Source organism: Geotrypetes seraphini, chromosome 14, assembly GCF_902459505.1.
Source record: "Geotrypetes seraphini chromosome 14, aGeoSer1.1, whole genome shotgun sequence".
Classification (NCBI taxonomy): Eukaryota; Metazoa; Chordata; class Amphibia; order Gymnophiona; family Dermophiidae; genus Geotrypetes; species Geotrypetes seraphini.
Window position 1 is genome coordinate 24,544,994 of NC_047097.1, and position 23,236 is coordinate 24,568,229.

The 23,236-nt window shown below is 41.5% G+C and overlaps 1 protein-coding gene across 3 annotated transcripts in view; it reads right to left on the reverse strand.

The window, feature by feature from the left end:
* The window catches only part of HOMER2 (homer scaffold protein 2), a 119,605-nt gene that overhangs the window by 17,974 nt on the left and 78,395 nt on the right, over nt 1–23,236 (reverse strand). For all 3 annotated transcript variants that reach the window (XM_033920506.1, XM_033920507.1, XM_033920508.1), the window contains 4 exons: nt 13,907–14,038; nt 9,647–9,739; nt 7,268–7,407; nt 2,833–2,989 (listed from right to left, as the gene is read on the reverse strand). In XM_033920506.1, coding sequence (XP_033776397.1) covers nt 2,833–2,989; nt 7,268–7,407; nt 9,647–9,739; nt 13,907–14,038 — 522 coding nt within the window. The remainder of the gene's footprint in view (nt 1–2,832; nt 2,990–7,267; nt 7,408–9,646; nt 9,740–13,906; nt 14,039–23,236) is intronic.

Sequence of the window (23,236 nt, forward strand, 5' to 3'; positions counted from 1 at the left end):
CCGTTACATTAACGGGTGCTAGAATATGTCTGTCTGTCTTTCTTTCTTTCTGTGTCTCTCCCTGCCCCTGTCTCTCTCTTCCTTTCTTTCTTTCTCCCTCCCACTGTCTGTCCTTCTTTCTTTCTGGTTCTCTCTCTGGCACCCTGTCTGTCTTTCTTTCTGTCTCTCTCCCTGCCCGCTGTCTTTCTGTGTGTCTGTCTTTCATTCTAATGCGCTGCCTGCCTGTCTTTCCATGGCCCCCTTCTGTCTCCCTTCCCCCAAAGCAAACCAAGATTGCTCCCAAGCTCCCTTTCCCTCTCCGTCCCCTCCACTTCCCTGTGCAGCAGCAGCATTTCCCTCCCACCCTTCCCTGTGCAGCAGCAGCATTTTCCGGCCTTCCCTGTGCAGAAGCAGCATTTCCCCACACACACACACACTTCCCTGTGCAGCAGCAGCATTTCCAGGCCTTCCCTGTGCAGCAGCAGCATTTCCAGGCCTTCCCTGTGCAGCAGCAGCATTTCCAGGCCTTCCCTGTGTAGCAGCAGCATTTCCCACCCTTCCCTGTGCAGAAGCAGCATTCCCCCCCCCCACACACACACACACTTCCCTGTGCAGTAGCAGCATTTTTCACCCTTCCCTGTACAGAAGCAGCATTTTCCCCACACACACACACTCTTCCCTGTGCAGCAGCAGCATTTCTCACCCTTCCCTGTGCAGAAGCAGCATTTCCCCCCCACACACACACACTTCCCTGTGCAGCAGCAGCATTTCCCACCCTTCCCTGTGCAGAAGCAGCATTTCCCGGCCTTCCCTGTGCAGAAGCAACATTTCCCCCACACACACACACACTTCCCTGTGCAGCAGCAGCAGCATTTCCCACCCTTCCCTGTGCAGAAGCAGTATTTCCCCCCCACACACACACTTCCCTGTGCAGCAGCTGCATTTCCCGGCCTTTCCTGTGCAGCAGCAGCATTTCCCACAGCTTCCTTCCCAGCCGCCCGTTTAAATTCACAGAAAAGCACTGCGCTGCGCTACCACTGTCTTTGGCGTCTTCTATCCACTGTGGCCAACCCTAGCAGAAACAGGAAGTAGTCAGAGAGGGCGGGCCGCAGTGGACAGAAGACAGCAAGGCCAGCGGTAGCGCGGTGTAGCGCTTGTCTATGAATTTAAACACGGCGGCTGGGAAGGGGGCTGTGGGAAGGTTTTGGCGGTGAGTGAGCCAGTGAGAAGTTTTGGCTGTGAGTGAGGGCGGGAGGGGGAATCACCGGCTGTGCTGTGACGCATGCGCCTCAAGGCGCCACCATGGACGGACACAGCACATGTCAGGTCCCCACATCTCCTAAGTGCGCATGCGCGCTTAGAGGATTATTATTATAGATTGTGTTAATTTGCTTTAGAGATGGAATCGCAAGAAGGTTTTGTGTCATAGAATGAAATGTTTTAGATGGACAGTGGGGAATTAATAGACTATTGATAAAATCTGGTTCTACAGGCAACCTGGATAGATGTGAAGATTGGAGCTTTGAAATCTGGTACTAATGCTTATCTATTTTGCTCTATGCCTAATCGTGTGTCCAAAGTATACATATGTGGGCAGACTTGATGGGCTATAGCCCTTTTCTGCCATCATCTTTCTATGTTTCTATGAAGATGATATTTTCTTTCTCAAAGGACAAGAGGGCATCCGTTCAAACTCAGGGGAGGTAAATTTCATGGAGACGCCAGGAAGTACTTCTTCACGGAAAGAGTGATTGATCATTGGAACAAGCTTTCAGTGCAGGTGATCGAGGCCAGCAGCATCCCAGACTTTAAGAATAAATGGGATACCTATGTGGGATCCCTATGAGGATCAAGTCAAGGAATAGGGTCACTAGGGTATAGACTTAAAGGGGTGGGTCAGTAGAATGGTAGTAGTCTTAAAGGGGGTCAGTAGACTTAAAGGGGTGGGTCAGTAGAGTGGGCTTGATGGGCTATAGCCCTTTTCTGCCGTCATCTTTCTATGTTTCTATGCACATTCTCAAATAGATATTTAAACTTGCTACTGGTTATCTGAGAAAGGAAGCAGGCTAGGAGCCAGAAAGTCTGATTTCCAGGCGCTACTTCAGCCGGCCACTTGCTGTGAACTTGGCAAGGTTGTCAGATCCTCAAACCATCTCAAATACCCTCTTAGACTGTAAGCTGTTCACGGCAAGGATTCATTGCACCTGTATATAGATCTGTTGTATGGAGCGCAGACTAAAATAAGTTTGTCAGATCACATAGCACAAGATGTATTAAAAAAGGCTATGCTGACAAAGTCTATTAAGAATTGGTGGGGAGGGAGAATCAAGAAAACTCCCACTACAGCAATTTATTTTTTTATTGGTCAGCCTGTTCCCATGAGACTGAAATAAATGATTTAAAATTTTTTGATGTTTTACAGTATTTTCATATATTCAAAGCTGCAAATTCATACATTTGGGATTCACTTTTGCATATTTTGCACATGTTCAAAAATCCATTCTTTTCTAGTTCTTCTAGGCTTGATATCTGTGAATGTCTATTTTAATGGGGGAAAGCATTCATGTTTTAAATTCTTCCACATATATACTTGCATCCTTTTACACTTAACCTCCCCCCCACACACACACTTTTACAAAACCATAACGTGGTTTTTGGCGCTGACTTCAGCGGTAACAGCTCTGACACTCATAGGAAGTCTCTGAGTGTTAGAGTTGTTACCGCTGCAGCAAGTGCTAAAAACCGCGCTATGATTTTGTAAAAGGGGGTGGGGTACATTTGCAACTTATTTCAGGAAATGGCTTTTTAAAAATATTATTCCTCAGAATAAAGGCTATTTCTCTCTTTTGTCACCTTATTCCTGAGTTGATCGTTTTCCTCTTTACATGCTAGGAACTGGAGTTTCCACTGTTCCACACTGGCAGCCGATTCCTGTAGTGCGACTGACAACCGAGCGTTGCTTTCCCTTAGAGTCTGCAGTTCATTTTCCCATTTCTTTACATTCATAGAGCTGAAAGGGGAAATGAATTCAGAATGAGAACAATTCGTAGCTTCATACCACTTGCATACAATACAAAAAGACCCATGTTTTAAAGCTAAGGTGCAAAGAAAAAGTGAAAGCATTCTTTGAAAAGCCATTCCATCTATTCTGCAATTTGAATATATTCAGGTCAAGTGAAGTGCGGTGTAAACCATTTTATACTTCCCGCATATTCCTTCTACTAGTCCTTAATTGAATTGCATTTAAAACTGATAGACCAGTGCTTCTTATGGGGAGTGTGTGGCGCAGTGGTTCAGTACCTGAATGAAAACCACTTGGGTTAAAAGTGGTATATAAATACTAAAATAATACTATTAATAATAATAAATAAAACTGTGCAACTCCCTGGAGGTTCAGAATAATGATGCACCTATGGAGAGCTCACCTAGGCCCTGACTCACTGTTTAGGAAGCGCTGTGATAGACCCTGCAGCTGAAATTCTGAGAAGGCATGAGGGAAGTATCTGTGTGCTCTAAAAATGAAGCTTGCATCCAGCAGCATAACTAGGAAATGTTGAGCAGGGCAGCTGCTCCAGGGTCAGCCTGAAAAAGGGGCACAGAGCTCCAGTTTCCTCCCTGTTACTGCCACCCCTCTCACATCATCGTTCATAAACTAAGAAAATCTGTTAAGGCAGGTCTGAAGACTAGAGGCAGTGGTGGCAGCTGCTAGTGAGTATTGCTTCCACTTTCTAAGTTAGGAAGCCCATGCACGAGGGAAGGCAAAGCCTGCGAGTATGCTTGTTCAAGCCCCGAGCTTACAGACTGCTACTACTGGACCATAGGAGCCAACTTTTACAAATTATTGGGGGTGCTAAACTCAATGGAAGTTACCTCTCCCTGGATACAGTCAGTAAATTTGTTCAATATTGGGGGTGCTCAAGCACCTACAGCACCCACAGAGCCGACTCCTATGCACTGGACCAATCAGAAGCCCCGAGAGCCTCTTCCACTCATAGACTTACAAGTTGACAGGAAGAGAAAGTGGCAGAAAGGGAGGGGAGCTTGAAGGTCAATGGGTTGGTGTGGGGGTGGGGGTAGTAGAGGAAAGTAAAGGCACCCAGGGAAGGGAGGAAACCTTGAGCACAAAAATAACATTTTTAAAATGAATTAGTAGCACAGGATTATTTAATTCACAGACGTATGTCCTTACCTACTGTGGCATTCTAAACTAAACTAAGCTAAAACTAAGTTTTATAGACCGAGTCATAATACATAGATTTGACAAGAAAAAGTAGACTGAAATAGTTAACTTCCAAAATGTTTAGCAAACAAAAATGTTTTATGAACTTTCCGGAATAAAGCAAAAGAACCTAAACTTCTTAAAGTAAGTGGTAAAGCATTCCAGAATTTAGTTAATTTAACGGCAAAAGAATAACTAAATCTCTTAAAGGTTAAGTTTTTACCACTGTGAGAGGGAAACTTAAGTTTTAATTTTTGAGAACTTCAGGCAAGATGAGATTTATGAACATTCCTTGCTTCTTTGTTGAGAAGTCCATGAGCTAATGAAAAACAACTCTGAAAGCAATGGCAGAAAAGTCCCCAACATTTATAAACCAAACAATGGACTTTTTCACACAATTGTCTTGAAAGTGTGACATAACACTATAGTAAGAAGCTCTCAGATTCCTGCGCTGATCAATAAAAAAAATTGATGCAGCTATTGGCAGGTGTTACAGTTTCTTTCATCGAGCTTCTTACAGCCACCTACTCCACAAATTATGTGTAAGATTTAAAAGTGAACCACACTTATTAAAAGCTGTATATAAAGGCGACACTTATAAACGACTGTAAACGATTCATGGGATTTAAACCCAATTTTTCATACACCTCTTATCTAAAAGCACCACGGCACCTCCTTTGCCTGCCTTTTTGATGGTGATAGAGGCATCCTATTTTAGATCTAAAATAGCTTTCCTTTCTTCTACTTTTAGATTCGCTTGGTGTCGTATATTGTGATCCCAAAATAACATTACATGCTACTGATCCCAGGGCAAGCAATGGCTTCCACCATATCTATCTCAGTAATAGACTATGGGGCTCATAATCGAAATGGAAATACATCTAAAAACCAGCCTAAATCGGCACTTGGATGATCAGTAAGACAAGCTGATAATCAAACCGGGTATTAGACGTATCTAAAAACGACTTAGGCCTTTTCAGTGCTGCTATACGACCAGAGCTAAAAGGAGCATTTTAGGAAGAGTGGTGAGGACGGGACTTGGGCTGATCTAAACTTAGTTGTACTGCAAGTATAACCGAAAGTTTAACGAGGCTGCTTGGACGGAACTTGTACGCTGTGACTTAGGCCATGTAAAACCAGGTCTACGTGCCAAAAAGGTGTCCCAAGTGACCAGATAAGCACTGCAGACACATAGTGCAGACCCCCACACACTGCCCCAGTGATCACTGACCACCCCCCCTAAAAATCAGAATAAAAACATACAAACCTGCCTCCAGAACATCAAAATCTGGCATAGCAAAGCCTAGTAGAGCAGTACAGAGGTGGCTTTAAGTAATGTGGGGGGTGGGCTAGTAAATCACAGAGAGGAGGACCCAGGCCCATAAGCTACTCTAACCACTGAATTTAAGGTGGAACATGTGCACCCCCAAACCCACTGTACTGCCATATAGATGCCACCTGCAGCCATGAGGACTATTGGGTGGTAGACAGGTGGGTCTAGTAGGTCTTGGGGGGCTCACCATAACCTATAAGGGAGTTATAGTGAGATGTTTATGTGGCACCCTTTTTGTAAGGTGCCCCACTACTCTGTTACCATGTCTAAGTGTCTAGTCCATTACTTTGCTGGCCCCTCCCACGTCCAAAAGGTATTTTTTTAGGTGTTTTTGACTTGGACTAATTTTTGGACGAGAATGGGATATAAAGATAGACGACTTAGCGGTCTGGGTGATAAAACAGCTGGACATACAGTTAGATGACTCTCGAAAAAACAAAATATTTTGGACGTATTTTTCAAGAATGGACTTTATATATTGCTGACTTTGGCCAACTAGCAACTTAGGCCCAAAACGGACTTAGACGTTTCTTTTGATTATGCCCCTCCACGGATTTTTCCTCCAGGAAATTGTCCAAACCTTTCTTAAAACCAGGTATATTCAAACAGCTCTTACCACAACCTCTGGCAATGTATTCCAGAGCTTAACTATTCCCCAAGTGAAAAAATATTTCCTCCTATTGGTTTTTAAAAGTATTTCCCTGTAACGTCATTGAGTGTCCCTTAGTCTTTGTAATTTTTGATGGAGTACAAAAATCGATCCACTTGTACCCGTTCTACAACACTCAGGATTTTACAGACTTCAATCATATCTCTCCTCTGTTGTCTCTTTTCCAAGATGAATAACTTTAACCTCTTTAGCCTTTCCTCATACAAGAGGAGTTCCATCCCTTTATCATCTTTGTTGCTCTTTGAACCTCTTCTAGTTCCATTATATCTTTATTGAGATAAGATGACCAGAAATGAATGCAATACTCAAGGTGAACTTGCATCATGGAGTGAAACAAAGGCATTATATCATTCTTAGTCATGTTAACCATCTCTTTTTTTAAATAATTCCTAGCATTCTGATTGTTTTTTTGGCTGCTGCTGCTGCACACTGGGCGGAAGGTTTCAGATCTCTTTATTGGGCGCTAACCCCCAAGGTGGACCCTAGCATCAGGTAACTATGATTTGGGTTATTTTTCCCAATGTGCATAGCTTTGCATTGGTTCACATTATTTATTTATTTCTTCCATTTTTGCGTCGCACATACCTATACAAGCTCTAGGCGACATTACAGAGGAAGGGGTTAGAAGAGGGTAGGGAGGACTTTGGAGGGCAGGAAGGAGAGGAGAGAAGCATGCAGAATATTTCATAGAAATTCCTAACTTTACAGATAGGAGCACCATCTATGTAAATGATATCTAAATGAATTAAAGTAATATGTAAAAAAGGAATAGAAAGGATCAACCATGCCTCCAATGGTCCCGCCTCCTGCAACGATCTCCCCGAAGTGATCTCCAGTCACCACACGCAGGTAGGAAGGGCCTCTGCTGAAAATGAACCATTCCAGGCCTTTAGGTTAGTAGACAGTTAGGCTGTGATTCTATAACTGTCCAAGATGTTTTCCGACAAGAAAAATAACTGGATTATAAATATCAAAATACATATTTTTTGCTGTAATGAACTTTGCTACCTTATTACTTAGACCCTTCTAGAATGCGAATGGTCCAAGTGTAAAATGCTGCACAAACCTTTGGGCTAATGCAGTTTTCAACTTATCATTCTCGTTTTTCAGATGGTCATCAGGAGGTTCACCATGAGATGCCTTTTCATCATCCGTTCCATTCACGCTTGATGCCCGAGTTGAAGATGGGGTATCACGCCCAGATTCCTGTGGCATATATCACAAACAGTTAATTACATCCTTTGAAGGTAATGACATTTTCCAATGATAAGAATACTCTAAAATCATTTTGAGGGGCATTTCTGATATGACGTCTCAGTTTGGATGTTTTGTGAAGTGCATCAAAAAATTGGATAGAGAAAATCGTCATTTTCAAAACTGCAAAACATCCATTCTTTTTTTCCCCCCCAAAAAACTGACCTTTCTAGACACATTCACCCTTAGTGGTCATTTTTGAAAAAATAAAATGTCCACATGAAAAATGCATAAAACAAGTCATTTGAATTGATAATCAGCATTTCCATAAACCCCTTATGGTGAGCCCTCCAAAACCTATGCAAAACCTACTAGACCCAACTGTACACCACAACAATAGCCCTTATGCCTACCGATGGCACCTATATGTGGGATTTGGGTGGGTTTTGGTAGGCTCACACTCTCCACCACAAGCATAGTAGTTAGAGTAGGATATGGGCCAGGGTCCCCTTCCCTGTAGACCACTGCACTGGCCACCAGGCTACTCCAAAGACTTGCTTGCTGCTCTAATAGGATTGGCCGTAACATCTGCAGCTGGTACAAAGGCATATATATACTGTTTCATTCGCATCTTTGTGTGGTGGTAGGGGGTTAGTGACCACTGGGGAAATGTGTGTGGGGGGGAGGTCATACTTCCATCCCTCCAGTGGTCATCTGGTTAATTTGGGTACCTTTTTGGCACTTATTTATTTTTAAAATAACAACAGGTCAAGCCCCAAACATCCAAATTGTGCCCTGGACATTTTCTAAAATGTTTGATCATAGCAGAAAAGCATCCAAAGCTCATCTTAGTCTCACCCACACTACTGTACCACATCCCCTTGAGATTTAGACAAACAGAAAAGAAATCTGTCTAGAAAACAGGTTTTGAAAATAGCAATTTTGAAGGTTTGGAGAGAAAAAGGTCCGTCTGCTACTTTATGCCACTTTTTGGACGTTTTTCTTTTTTTAAAAATAAGCCCCTTAGTACATGACCTCATGGGATCCCATTCTTCATCTAGAAGCTTTGGTCACACCATTTCATGTAAGGGGGAGCCTAAAAATCCCCTTGTCCCTTACTAGTGAAGTATGAGTCTTCACAGATACATTTATTTCCTTTTACTTAATTACTTACCAAATGACATAGCCCCTATTAAAATAAATCAGCATTAAATGCACAAAATATATAAAAGCAAATCAGTAATCCAAAATATAAAGATAAACCCTTAAGACAGGGTAGAACATTATAAAATAATAGTACAGTCATATAAAAGTCAAAGACAATGAATGTTTATGCTTATGTCAAGCATTTGATATAGCATCAAATTTTAGAAATACCAAGTTTAAACAATTTACAAAATCAAAAGCAGTAAAAATATATAGCTCCCTGATATTGGCTTTCCCTCTGACATCACTTCCTGGCCCCATGACCAGGAAGTAATTTCAGAGGGGAGCCAGGCTGGCGTGAGCAGCAGGCTGGAGAAATTGCTTGTGCTAGCAAAGATTTAAAGAGGTAAAGGAAGGGAAGGCATAAGCCGTGGCATAGGAGGTGGCGGAGAGGTGCTGGTGACCCCCTTACTATGCTAGTGGAGATAGATATCATCTTATGTAGGTCCTAGCTGTTATTCAGGTCCCAGCTGAATATTGTTGTCTGGGACCCGCAAAGTCTCAATGGTCAGCACCTATCAGGTCAAATTTGGATATTCAATGTCAGTGTCTGGACATGGCCTGGCACGGAATATCCAGAGGTAAAATTAACTGGTCACAGTCTGAGCTTAAAAACATGCCAACTGCAGTCAACTGAATATTGATTAAAGGGGAATATGCAGAAAGATGCATCTGCCTTGGGGCAGGTGAAACTTTGTGCACCATTGAGGATTATTCTAGGAGTCTGGTTTACAAAGCAAGTACATTCATATGTTAACTTTATAAAACAGGTCACTTCTTCCGCGCATTGACGGGGAGGTGAAATTGATAGGGTTAAAAGCCCTGGTAGTTGTGAATGGGGGCTCATAGCACTAGGAACCAGTTATTGACTAGAAGCCACAAGAGCAAATGATAAATCCTAGCATCATGAAACTAGCTAGGAGGTAATATAACGTTAGCAAATTTTTATTTTCCCATATTTCAAGCTATCAGCTAGAAATAGATATTTTCACAAGATCTGCTCCTAAGCCCTTTCATCTTATCTTCATAAAAATCAATGACTTACTTGGGAATGATTGCTTGAGGTCTCTATTTTCTCTTGAGATTTGTCTCTTGCTAGTCTGGCAGCTTCCTTCACTTCTTGGAATTTTTCTGCAAACTGACAAATGCAGAAAGAACATTTGCTGACATTATGTGTGACATTTATCTGTTATATGAAGAACATATTTATCCTTTTTTTTTTACTTTCCTAGTCAGAAAAATATCATAGAGCATTAACATTCTTAATCTACATACATATTGCTTTAACTGGATAAGGCTGGAAAATTGCAACTTAGTGTAATGAACAATTCACATATACTGTACTTTGAGGCAGTGCATGAATTTTTTTTTTATTTGCCTATATAAAAAAGTATGAAATAAAATATGAACAATAATATAAATAATTTTTTGAATATGTAAACATAGATCTTTCTATAAATTCAGATCAAGGAAAAGAAAAATGTGTTAGAACTAATCTAAATGCTCCTCAAAAATACCAGGTTGTAACATCTTCATTAAAATATCAATCTGTTATTTTTTTAATTGCATTTCTTTGGTTATTGGTATGTCTGGTGATAATACTTTCATGGTAAGCTACTATTTTTCTCATTTGTTGCCCCCCCCCCCACCTCAAAATGAGGTATCTAACAAGCAAATAAACAAAAGGCAGAAGCCAGCTTAAGAACATAAGAATTACTGCTGCTGGGTCAGACCAGTGGTTCATCGTGCCTAGCAGTCCACTCTCGCGGCTGCCCCCGGGTCAAAGACCAGTGCTCTAAAATGAGTCCAGCCTCACCTGTGTACATCCCAGTTTAGAAGGAACTTGTCCAGCTTAGTCTTGAAACCCTGGAGGGTGTTTTCCCCTACAACAGACTCTGGAAGAGCATTCCAGCTCTCCACCTCTCTCTGTGTGAAGAAGAACTTCCTTATGTTTCTACGGAATCTATCCCCTTTCAACTTTAGAGAGTGCCCTCTCGTTCTCCCTACCTTGGAGAGTGTGAACAGTCTGTCTTTATCTACTAAGTCTATTCCCTTCAGTATTTTTAACGTTTCGATCATGTCTCCTCTTTTCAAGGGAGAAGAGGCCCAGTTTTTCTAATCTCTCACTGTATGGCAACTCCTCCAGCCCCTTAACCATTTTAGTCGCTCTTCTCTGGACCCTTTCAAGTAGTACTGTGTCTTTCTTCATGTACGGTGACCAATGCTGGACGCAGTACTCCAAGTGAGGACGCACCATGGCCCAGTACAACAGCATGATAACCTTCTCTGATCCCCTTCTTTATCATTCTGTTTGCCCTTTTTGCCGCCGCGGCACATTGTACAGATGGCTTCATCGACTTGTCGATCAGAACTCCCAAGTCTCTTTCCTGGGAGGTCTCTCCAAGTATCGCCCCGGACATCCTTTATTCATGCATGAGATTTTTGTTACCGACATGCATCACTTTGCACTTATCCACGTTGAACCTCATTTGCCAGGTCGCTGCCCATTTCTCAAGCTTGATTATGTCTCTTTGTAGATCTTCGCAATCCCCCTGTGTCTTCACTACTCTGAATAACTTTGTATCATCCACAAACTTAATCTCCTCACTCGACATACCGATGTCCAGATCGTTTATAAAGATGTTGAAGAGCACGGGTCCAAGCACCAAGCCCTGCGGCACCCCGCTGGTGACACTCTTCCAGTCCGAGTATTGTCCATTTACCCCCACTCTCTGTTTCCTATGCTCCAGCCAGTTTTTAATTCACATAAGTATTTCACCCTCGATTCCATGGCTTGCAATTTTCTGAAATAGTCGTTCATGCCAGTGTATCGCAAACTTTTGCCATTGTGAGATTCCGTGTGTGCCACAAGAGGTATGTCCTGTAGGAAGTCAGCTGGCGCCTCTCCTCACTCCCCCCCCTTGCATAGTAATTTCAAGGTTAGCAAGCTCAAGGCCCTGTTTGGAGGGCCTCCGCACATGCACAGATGTGATGACATCACACATGTGTGTGATGTCCTCGCATTGACATCTATACATGCCCAGAGGTCCTGCAGATGTGGCCCTGAGTTTCGTGTGCCGGAGCTTGAAAATGTTTGCAAGATACTGATATAAACAGGAATAAATGTGGGTTAGCAATTGTCCCGATAGAGATGTAGCAAAATTGAAGTAAATTCGTTAAACATGATTTCCCTTTCCTGAAGCCATGTTGACTGGGTTTCATCAAGTCGTGTGTATCCAAGTGCCGGACTATGCTATTTTTGATGAGTGCTCAACCATCTTTCCAGGGACAGACATAAGGCTCACAGGTCTGTAGTTGCCCGGTTCTCCTCTTGATCCTTTTTTGAAAATTGGTGTGACGTTCGCTATCTTCCAATCGTCCGGTATCTGTCCAGTTCTGATTGTCAGGTTGGCAAGTTTTTGCAATAACTCTCCGATTTCAACCTTCAATTGTTTTAAGACTCTCGGAGGGTAATTCCATCCGGTCCAGGGGATTTGTCACTTTTAAGTTTGTCGATCTGGTAGTATATCTGGTCCAAGGCCACTTCAACTGTGGTGAGGCTGTCTTCTATTACTCCTCTAAACACTTTCACTGCTTCTGGTATTGTTGCGGTGTCCTCTTTCGTAAAGATGACGCAAAGAAGGAATTTAGTTTGTCTGCAATTTGTTTATTTTCCTTGATGTACGTACCCCTTTCTTCCCTGGTCGTCCAGGGGTCCCACTGCCTCTTTTGCGGGTTTTTTCCCTTTCACATATCTAAAGAAGGGCTTGAAGTTTTTGGCCTCTTAAGCTATTTTTTCCTCATAATCCTTTTTGGCGTCCCTCACCGCCTTGTGACATTTCTTCTGATCATCTTTATGTTTGTTCCAAGCTTCGGTTGTTTTCATCGGTTTCCATTTTTTGAAAGAGTCCTTCTTTTCTTTTATGGCTTCCTTCACCTGTCTGGTAAGCCATGCCGGTTCTCCTTTGCCTTTTGTTCTCTGTTCTTTGGCAATCTGCGGAATATAGAGGTTTTGTGCTTCTGTGATAGTATTTTTCAGTAGGTCCCATGCCTGATCTACCGTTTCAAGTTTGTCCACCTTTTTTCTTGAGTCGTTGTTCTACCATGGCTCTCATGCGATCGTATTTACCCTTTTTAAAGTTTAAGGTTGTGGTTAAGGTTTTGGCACGTTTCCCTTTCCCGATGTCAAGTTTAAAGTTTATCACATTGTGATCGCTCGTCCCCAGCAGGACCGTGTCTTCTACTTCTTTTGTCGGACCCGTGAGGCCATTTAGGACCAAGTCCAAGGTGGCGTTGCCTCTTGTCGGCTCTTTTACCATTTGTTCCAGGAAGCAATCCCCTTGCGCCTCCAGGAACTTGGCCTCCTTGCCGCAGTAGAGAATTCTTGGACGTGGTGGTGGGAGAGGAGTGAGGTACAGATACAGGAGGAAGACAGAGGTGAGGGGTAGAAATGTGGTGGTGGAGAGAGAACACTAGGACAAATGGAAAGGGATGCAAGTGGGAGGAATCTTGGACATGGAGGTGGAGGCAATGGAGAGAGAGATGAGTCATTGTCTTAGAGAGAGGTGATACAAAGAGAAATGGTGGGTATGGGGCTGGTGGGCAGGGGTAAAAGATGATGCGGATGGAGGACAGAGGAGAAGAAATACTGTGCGGGGGTGGGAAGGGGATAAAGAGTGTGCTTTGTGTAGTTTAATTTTGTGGTTACCATTATGTATTAGTAGGATTATATTGTATGTACTGTATATGAAAAATCAGTGGAAGAAATGGCATTACAATTAATACTATTATTATAGGAGTTTGGGCAGCGTCTGGGGCGGAACTTTTGGGTCCCCCATTGTTAGGATATGGCAATTGGTAGGTTTTGTTGCTTACATTTTGTCTTGAATTAAACATTATATAAATAATAATAAATTGAAATACAGCAATACCTCGTGGTTCAGTGAGGTTTACAATAAGAGGTAAGAACAAAGCAAATTTACACCACAAAACACAGTACATTATATATAAAATATAACATTATGAAATTATTATTAAGAAATGTATTATCAAATTCCCTTTTTTAAAAAAAAACTAGGTATTACAATCAACTTTTGAGGAAGTATTGTGTTTGTTAGGTGTTTTGAAGCATGCAGTTTTGTTGCTTACAATCTGTTTTGAATTATAAATTGACCAAACACATTATTAAATTCACTTAAAAAAAACAAAAAACCACCTAGCAGTTTGTTCTACCAAATTGTCATCCTACCAACTGTCGTAGACCCGTGAACACAGAAGCTAAGGCAATTTTAAGATGATTCATTACCTTGGATAACTGCTGCTCAGAGGCAAAGCCCAAACCAAATACTGTGTTTGCTCTACTGTCTGCCCATTGGCCAAACTTCTGCGATGTTTTAGTGAAAGTCATATTAGGCGTGATTGTGCTGTTTATTATCACCTGTAAAATTGATTAAAAAACAAACAGTTAGGCATTTATACTGCAGAAAAAGCTAAGAAGAAAAAAAAAATTAAATTGAATCAGGTTAGGCAGACTGGATGGACCATTCGGGTCTTTATCTGCTGTCATCTACTATATTACTATGTTATGTTACTGTAGTATATTCTTTCCCCTCACCTGCCACCCACCACTACAGAAATCTTTAAATTATCCAGCTTTTTTTCCCCCCTTGGCAGTTTTCACCTGCTTCTTTAGGCTTCCAGCTCAAACTGGAAGAAGAGATTGCATTTGGCACCACAACCCTTCATTTGTAAACACCCTTGGATTTTTTCCCCTGTATTTTACATCCCCTTTCAATTTACTTTAACCCTGTCAGTGCACTAACAGTTCTTGGCTAAAGGCCATGTACCAGGCCTCCTTCCAGAACTTTCCCACCAGGTGCTCGCATTGCACAGTGAATAACTCCCTCCTCCCCTTAAGGCCATGAGCATGTCTCTATCCATCCCCATCCCTGGCAGATAGAGAGAACACCCCCCTGCCCCACCCTACCCCTAGGCTGGAAGTCGAAAACATGGCAGTGATCTCCAAATCATCTCAACAAAAAACAATGTAGTGTTCCGCACAACTATTTACCAGCAACAGGTTTCAAATATCCCTTTTTACTAGAAACATATTGCAAATGCAGCTGCTACTTAAACAGCTTCCGATGTCTCTCTTCTAGTGCTATTACCATATATTTGGCTTTTAAATCCAAAAAACTAGAGTCCACTAAAAACATGGATGGTAAATTATAGACCAAGGGAAAAGGTTTTGACCAGATATTTTCTTCTACAGCACAATATTCAGTTCAAAAGCCTTCACCACTTAACACTGAAGTTTCCTGCACAGGAAAGTCAAATATGTCTAACATGCAAATGATGCAATAATTAAGCAATTCATGTGAGACAGCTTAATTAACATGAGCACAATACATCCTAGAACGCACCTGGTATGGTTTCAAAGCAGAAAATTTCCAAGCTATTTATTACACTAAAGAAACATTTTCTAAGCAGCTAGTTACAAATGACCAATCTGCTTTGAGATTGAAAGGGTAATACCACATTTGGGCAGACCACTGGAAAATTCCATTAACTGTTTCTAGTCAAATAAACATGTTTAGACATGGAAAGGTTAAGCTTTCTTTTCTGTTTTGTTTGATTCATGATGTGAGCCAAACGAGTCAGAATACCAAAGGATTTCATTCTGGAACATTATTCATTCATTCAATTTTCTATATTGTTCTCCCAGGGGAGCTCAGAACGGCTTACGTGAATTTATTCATGTACTCAAGCATTTCTCCCTGTCTGACCCGGTGGGCTCACAATCTATTTAATGTACCTGGGACAAAGATGGCAAAACAAAGTTTACAAAGCATGATAAAAATATGTCCTATATACTCGAATTTAAGAATAGATGTTTGGACCAAAAAAAGGGCCCAAAAATGGGGGTCTCATCTTATCTCATCTGGTAGCGCTATAGAAATAATTAATAGTAGTAGTATGAACATAAGAATTGCCGCTGCTGGGTCAGATCAGTGGTCCATCGTGCCCAGCAATCCGCTCCCATGGCAGCCCTTAGGTCAAAGACCAGTACCCTGAGACTAGCCTTACCTGCATACGTTCTGCAATAAGGAAAAACCAGACTCCATTAAGTGGATTGCTACTACAGAATTTGTTGAATAGTTTGTGAGCTAACAAAAGTCTCATGGAGATGACTTTGTATTGGTAACGAATGGCTCAAAGTGTAAAGCAATGGTATTTTCTATAGCTAGGATAAATATATGACCATAGGCATCCTTGAGATTTAGAGAACTCTGTCCCTTCTATTTTAAAGAGGAGAGCGCAACGGGAATGGTGCTTGTATGGAACAGGCTGAGAGCCCTAAGGTCTAGAATTAGTTGCAGTTCACCTGACTTCAAGATTAAGAAACATCTAGAATAAAACTCTTAATCTCTGACATGGAACTGGCTTTATTGTCTAGGAAAGAACTATAATTAGGATTGTTGGACTCAACTTGAAAAAGTAATATAACTTCTTTTTAGACAAATAAGCTCAATATGCAGTAGACGTTTTGCTTTTCAAGGGGATAATGAGGCTCTACCTCAAGAGCAGAAAACTGTTGAAGGGTTGAAGCTGCAGTGGCTCAATGGGTAAAAGCTCCGTTTTCATCTTCCAAAACTGTTGAAGGGTTGGTTCAATAGACTTTTTTTTTTTTTTTATATCAACTTTACTTTCCCTCCCAAAAACGAGAGTACCAGCATAATGTACATCAGTTGACTGTGCACAGCCATTTTCTCTTAAATATGTAAGGAATCTGGAAGCAATAACTGAAGTAGAAAGCCTAGAAGCTCTGTGAAAGAAATATACTCATAAGCAGGAAGAATGAGGAGACTTTTGTAGACTACTTTCCATGGGAAGGACTGTGCATTCTCAGAATTTTATAGTAATTCTGAGCTCTGTGAGAACTGATCTCTCCTAATACTGTCAGATGCCACCACCCAGCTGGTGTGTCTAATTCAATCCTGGAGAATATGCACATACCTTCCATTGCACCACAGCTATGCTCAAAATTTAAAAATCGTCCCCCAAACACCAGTGCACAAAACACTGTTGTCAGAATGCATATTTTTATGCCTCTAGAACTATGTGTAATTTTGCCACAGCCATTTTCCCAGAGCAAACCATGTTTTACAAGCCATAAATGAACTATAAAATTACCCCATTAGAGTGCATTGACTGCCCCTGATAATTTTCAAACTGAAACAAAGTGGATTATTTCCTTTTGAAAACTGGCTGCAATTTATATGGGCTGAAAACCTCACACGCACATGTGAACAACATGTGCTGTTTAAAATCACCCTCTCTTTTGAAGATCCGAATCTTGCATTAGGGAATTCAATATGTAATATGCCTATTAGTGGACTTTCTTCTCTTCTCACATTTCTTTGGGCTGCAGAGCTTTAGAGCACTTCTTCCTTATCTTTATTCTCTCATGTGCATCGTTCAGTGCAGATGGACTGACAGACACTACAGGTTTTGATTGTTTTTTTTCATTTGAGCCTTCACTTTCTCCCGCTTTCATCTTCCACCCTTCTCTCGATGAGGGTTTTGATTTCTCTGAGAAAGGGGGATGGGGTACCCTCTTATATGTGCAACACCCTTTGTTTGATACACCTGAGAGACTTAGGAGGGCATTAGAAGATGTGTTAGAGGGACAGAACACATATTATAGCACAATACTTAATATTTTATTTTTGAGACAGGACATTGCTTGCTCAGAGCAATTTTATCTGTATCAGAGAAGCAAACACTCAGTGTCTTCAGAAACAAGACATAATATACAAGTAATAAACAGAGTTACAATACAATAATATTACTTGATTATCATGAGTTTTAGCAAGTGTCCAAGTTTAGATAGCTGCTTGCAATAGAATAATACACATGTAATAAGGTCAGCAGGCCTCAGTGTACATGTTTGTAACCTTTGCTAATGCTGACAAAGGGGACCCTATGGCATGCCATAACTGTGTCATCATTGTTCCTAGGGAAACTGACTAAAACACAGACTGAAGAGACCAGGCTGACCTAGAATATTGTTTCTTCCAAAAGTTGTTTAGACAGGTTAAAGAGAATAACATGTCTGTTTATAAAAACATAGCTTTTTTCCACTTACGTAGTTAGGGCAAATATTGACTATCACGTATTTTCTTTGTATCTGGGATGTGATTGGTGAGTTCCTTCCAAGCTTGTATTCTGATTGGAAGTTGCATTAACTACATAGAAATTAATAAAATGAGTGATTCCTAGGGTCTCGGTGTGCTCTTAGTTTGGACACTGCCATTTTAGCAGTTCCTAAGAGTACCCAATAAGGCCTTCTAATTACCGACCAATCGCTAGCATCCCTCTTTTCACCAAAATAGCTGAAGGGGTAGTAAAAGCTGAGCTCTCCGCCTATCTGGATAAATTCAACATACTATGTGACAATCAATCGGGCTTTCGAACAGACCACAGCACCGAAACCATCATAGCAGCCTTAATTGACCACTTGCACACCCTTTTCAGCCGAGGCTCCAGCGCCTTGATACTCCAACTCGACTTGAGCAGTGCATTCGACCTAGTAGACCACAACATTCTTCTCGAATGCCTGTCCCACATAGGCATCTCCGATCAAGTCCTCAATTGGTTTCGCGGATTCCTACAAAACAGATCCTACAGAGTACTTAAAAACGACTCTTCCTCACCTAGCTGGGTCAACTCCTGCGGGGTGCCACAAGGCTACCCCCTATCCCCCACCCTATTCAATATCTACCTCGCCTCCCTGGGTAATCTCCTTCACAACCTCAAACTCAACTTCTTCATCTACGCAGATGACATCACAATAATCATCCCACTCTCCACTTTCTCCTCAGAACTTCTAGCCTACATCACAAGCATACTCAATCAGTTAGAACTCTGGATGCTATCCTACAGATTAAAACTAAACCCGGACAAAACAAAATTCTTCCTAGCCTCCCCCAATGACAAAATCAAAGACTCCACAATCCAGGTGAAAGGTCTGGTCTTCCCCCTCGAACAAACAATAAAAATACTGGGAGTCACTCTAGACAAACATCTATCGCTAGAAAATCACACCGATCTCACTGTCAAGAAATGCTTCTCAGTGCTCTGGAAACTGCGCACCATAAAAAAATACTTTGAAGACTCCTCTTTCCGCTTATTGGTACAATCCTCCGTGCTCAGTGTACTAGACTATTGCAATGTCATTTACTTGTGCTCCACAAAGAAAACCATGAGGAGACTAAAATTGATCCAGAACACTGCCGTCCGCCTCATATTCGGCCTGAACAAATGGGACCACATCACGCCTTTCTACCACCAACTGCACTGGCTCCCTTTCGAATCCAGAGTCATATTCAAATTCGCCTGCTTCTGCTACAAAACAGTTTTTGGCTTATTACCGAGTTACCTCAATCACCATTTCACGCTGAATCTCACCAACAAGAAATCACGTAGAACCCAGCTGTTCACCTTCCCACCCATAAAATTATGCCACTTCAATAGATTTCTCAACAAAACCTTTGCTTACCAGGCGGCTAAGCTGAACCCTTGGCTTGCCCAAATAATACTTGAGGCCCCCTCTTACCTTAGTTTTAGAAAACTCCTCAAAACGCACCTCTTCCGTGAACAGGGATCTCAATCCCATTTGCCACCGGCTTCTCCCCCTTCCCACTCTCCCCCCCTCCACACTTGATCTCACACTCGCTAGCGCGTACCAACCCTTCCTTCTGTCTTACCACTACCCCTGCTAAATCTCAGCTATAGTTTTTTCCTCTCGCCCCCCCCTCTTCATCGCTTGTAATTTTTTGTTACAATTCTGTAATTTTGTAGTTTTGACAGTTCTGTAACTTCGTTACAACTCTGTAAATTTGTAATTTTGTCAATATTTTGTAATTTGTGTAAATTTGTAATTTTGTCAATATATTGTAAATCCGTGTATCACCGCGGACTGTAATTAATGAATGTGAACCGCCTAGAACTTTTTGGGTATGGCGGTATACAAGAATAAAAAAATTATTATTATTATTATTGCTACTCAATCAGTGTACATTTATTGCTTTATTTTTACCCTTACTTGGTTATTTGGTTAGGCATTCTTTTATGGTTTTTAAAAATTTGGAAGTAAAGATATATAAAAGACTCAAGCCCCACTAGCAAAAATTGTAAGCTTCATGATCATGAATGAAAAAGGGATCCCAATAGCAAAAGTTTCCACCCTTTGAACACTATTAAATCTAGAAAATATCATCTATATAAACCAAGAAGAGTGCTCAAAAACAAAAGCATTAATAGTAGGATGAATAGATACAATATTAAATGTATAAAACAAACATGTATGGTAGCATAACAGCTTAAAAGATGCAAAAACGATTACATTCAATAACAGTTACATACAGAGCAAACACAAGCAGAAAAAGCACATGAAAGGGTCACCTAACAATCAAGTGAAAATATCGTGCAAAAATAAAAAGTTCAATCAGGTAAAAAGTGAAAACAAGTTCAGACAAAATCAGAACAAAAAAAGTTTAAAGCAAATGTCCTGAAAGCAAAACAAGTCCAAAAATAAACAAAGAAAGAAACAAAGTCCTTAGAATCCTAGGACTGAAAATCCTGTATACTAAAGTCTTTGATGTAAGGTAAGGGACCACCACGGATACAGCAGAAGTTCACAGTCAAGAAGCCCACAAGCAAGAGTGGCAGTTCTAAATCAGAGTCATGAACATTCTTCTTAACTCATTCTTCCTTCTTCCTTTTTACCTGATTGAACTTTTTATTTTTGTCCTGATATTTTCACTTGATTGTTAGGTGACCCTTTCATGTGCTTTTTCTGCTTGTGTTTGCTCTGTATGTAACTGTTATTAAATGTAATTGTTTTTGCATCTTTTAAGCTGTTATGCTACCATACATGTTTGTTTTATACATTTAATATTGTATCTATTCATCCTACTATTAATGCTTTTGTTTTTGAGCACTCTTCTTGGTTTATATAGATGATATTTTCTAGAGGCACTAGGGCACTAAAGACATGGGAAGGGGCACTAAAGACATGGGAAGGAGGCACTAAGGACATGGGAAGGAGGTACTGGAGCATTAAGGACATGGGAAGGAGGCACTGGGGACACTAAGGACATAGGAAGGGACACTAAGGACATAGGAAGGGACACTAAGGACATAGGAAGGAGGCACTAGGGGCAGTAAGGACATAGGAAGGGGCACTAAGGACATGGGAAGGAGGTACTAAAGACATAGAAAGGGGCACTAAGGACATAGGAAGGAGGCACTGGGGGCAGTAAGGACATATGAAGGAAGGAGGGAAGGAATAGAAAGGGACAATTGTTGGGCTTGAGTGCAGAAAGAAAGAAATATAGCAGCCAAGGAGAGAGACAGAAAGAAAGGCAGACAGTGTAAAAGGAGAGAGAAAGAAAGACAGACAGACACATCTATTCTAGCACCCGTTAATGTAATGGGCTTAAAGACTAGTATTGAATAGGACCGGCCAATCAAATAAATAAATAAATTTATCTTGAACTGTACATTTGAATCATCCTAAGCATTTTTGTGAGTAATAGGACACAGAAAACTGTTTGAAAAACACACAAATCTGTATTAATTTGACCCCTGCATGTGAATTTTGAGAGAAAATAACTGTCTACCCCTCTGCAAACGCGCTGCCATTTTGAAAGGAAGTTAACATTTCTTTACAGCTCCTTCTGCCCAAACCACCCCCTCTTACTTCTGCTCTGACATCTGACAAGACTTCTTTTTTTAAGACACAGCATATACTTTCACCACCCACACTGTTCAGAAGCCCCAACAGCCTCTATTTAAGATACGGTATAGATTAATTTTATGTAATCTTCCAGTGAATTTCCTGCAGTTTAATCAGTGTGAATTTTTTTTTTAAGTAATGAATGCAGTGGGTTCATGCTTCTAAAAATGATATATATTACCTAGTATAACCTGTTAAGCCATGACAGTCAATTGATTTGGATGATAAAAGTAGCAGAAACTACTTATACATGTACAGTCTTAAGAATCCATTAATATTACATTTTAGAAGTAAATTTATCTTATTATACATCAACTTTAGAATCATGAGGATGGGTACCTGCAGATATCCACGGGACAGGGACAAAGCCCACAGGGATGGGACTAGAGCCTGTGGGGATGTTGTAGAGATGGGGTCTAGGACAGAGCCCATGGGAACAGGGAACTGTGTCCCTGTGTCATTCTCTAAATTAATCTTGAGACTTGCCTTAAAACAGGCTGTTCAGCTAGAAGGAACAACATCCTTAAATTGCTAATATCAAAAATATGTAAAAACCTAACACATCTTAGACAACTGGCAACTGAATTTGGTCTTTGACCAAAGGGCCGCCGCGTGAGCAGACTGCTGGGCACGTCTCAAACAAATGGTAACCGAGCCCACTAGGGCCCAGGCGATCCTCGACCTGGTACTCACCAACGGGGAAAGCGTCTCAGACGTCTCAGTAGGAGATACGCTAGCCTCCAGCGACCACAACATAGTATGGTTCAACCTTAGGAAAGGCTTCCCTAGATCAAACACGAAAACAAAGGTACTCAATTTCCGGGGCACAGACTTCGCACGCATGGGAGATTTCGTGCATCGGATGCTGCAGGACCAAGCGGAGACCGATGATGTAGAAGCAAAGTGGTTAACACTGAAATCAACCATACATGAAGCAACTAGCCGCTTCATAAAATCAGTAAATAAACGACAAAGAAACAATAAACCCCAATGGTTCACCGCGGAGATCTCGCACCTCATTAAGGAGAAGAAAAAAGCATTTCTCTCCTACAAGCGCACAGAGAAAAGAGAGGCAAAGGTAGAATATAGGACCAGGTCTACAGCGGTCAAAATGGCAGTTAGGGAGGCAAAACTTAGAGTGGAAGAAATTCTGGCAAAAAACATTAAAAAGGGGGACAAATCCTTCTTCAGGTATATTAGTGACAGAAAAAGGAACACAGGCGGGATAGTATGCCTTAGAAGACCGGACAGAAGTTACGTGGAAGCAGATTCCGATAAAGCTGAACTACTGAATGAATACTTCTGCTCAGTCTTCACCTGTGAGGCACCGGGACACGGTCCGCAGTTGAAGGCAACACAAAGCACAGAAGACCCGTTTCAGAATTTTGAGTTCACACCAGGTGAAGTTTACAGTGAACTGGCAAGACTCAAGGTGAACAAAGCCATGGGACCAGACAATTTGCACCCAAGAGTGCTCAGAGAATTGAGCGATATCCTGGCGAAACCGTTGGCTGAGCTATTCAATCTCTCCCTAAGTAAGGGGAAAGTTCCCCTGGACTGGAAATTAGCTAATGTCGTTCCTCTGCATAAAAAGGGTTGCAGGGCAGAGGCTGCGAATTATAGACCGGTGAGTCTCACATCAATAGCGTGCAAACTCATGGAAACACTAATTAAAAGCAAATTGGACACGATCTTGAATGAAGGGAATCTTCGGGATCCCAGTCAGCATGGATTCACCAAGGGTAGGTCCTGCCAATCCAATCTCATCAGCTTCTTTGACTGGGTAACAAGAAAGTTGGACTTGGGAGAGTCTTTGGACGTCGTGTACCTGGA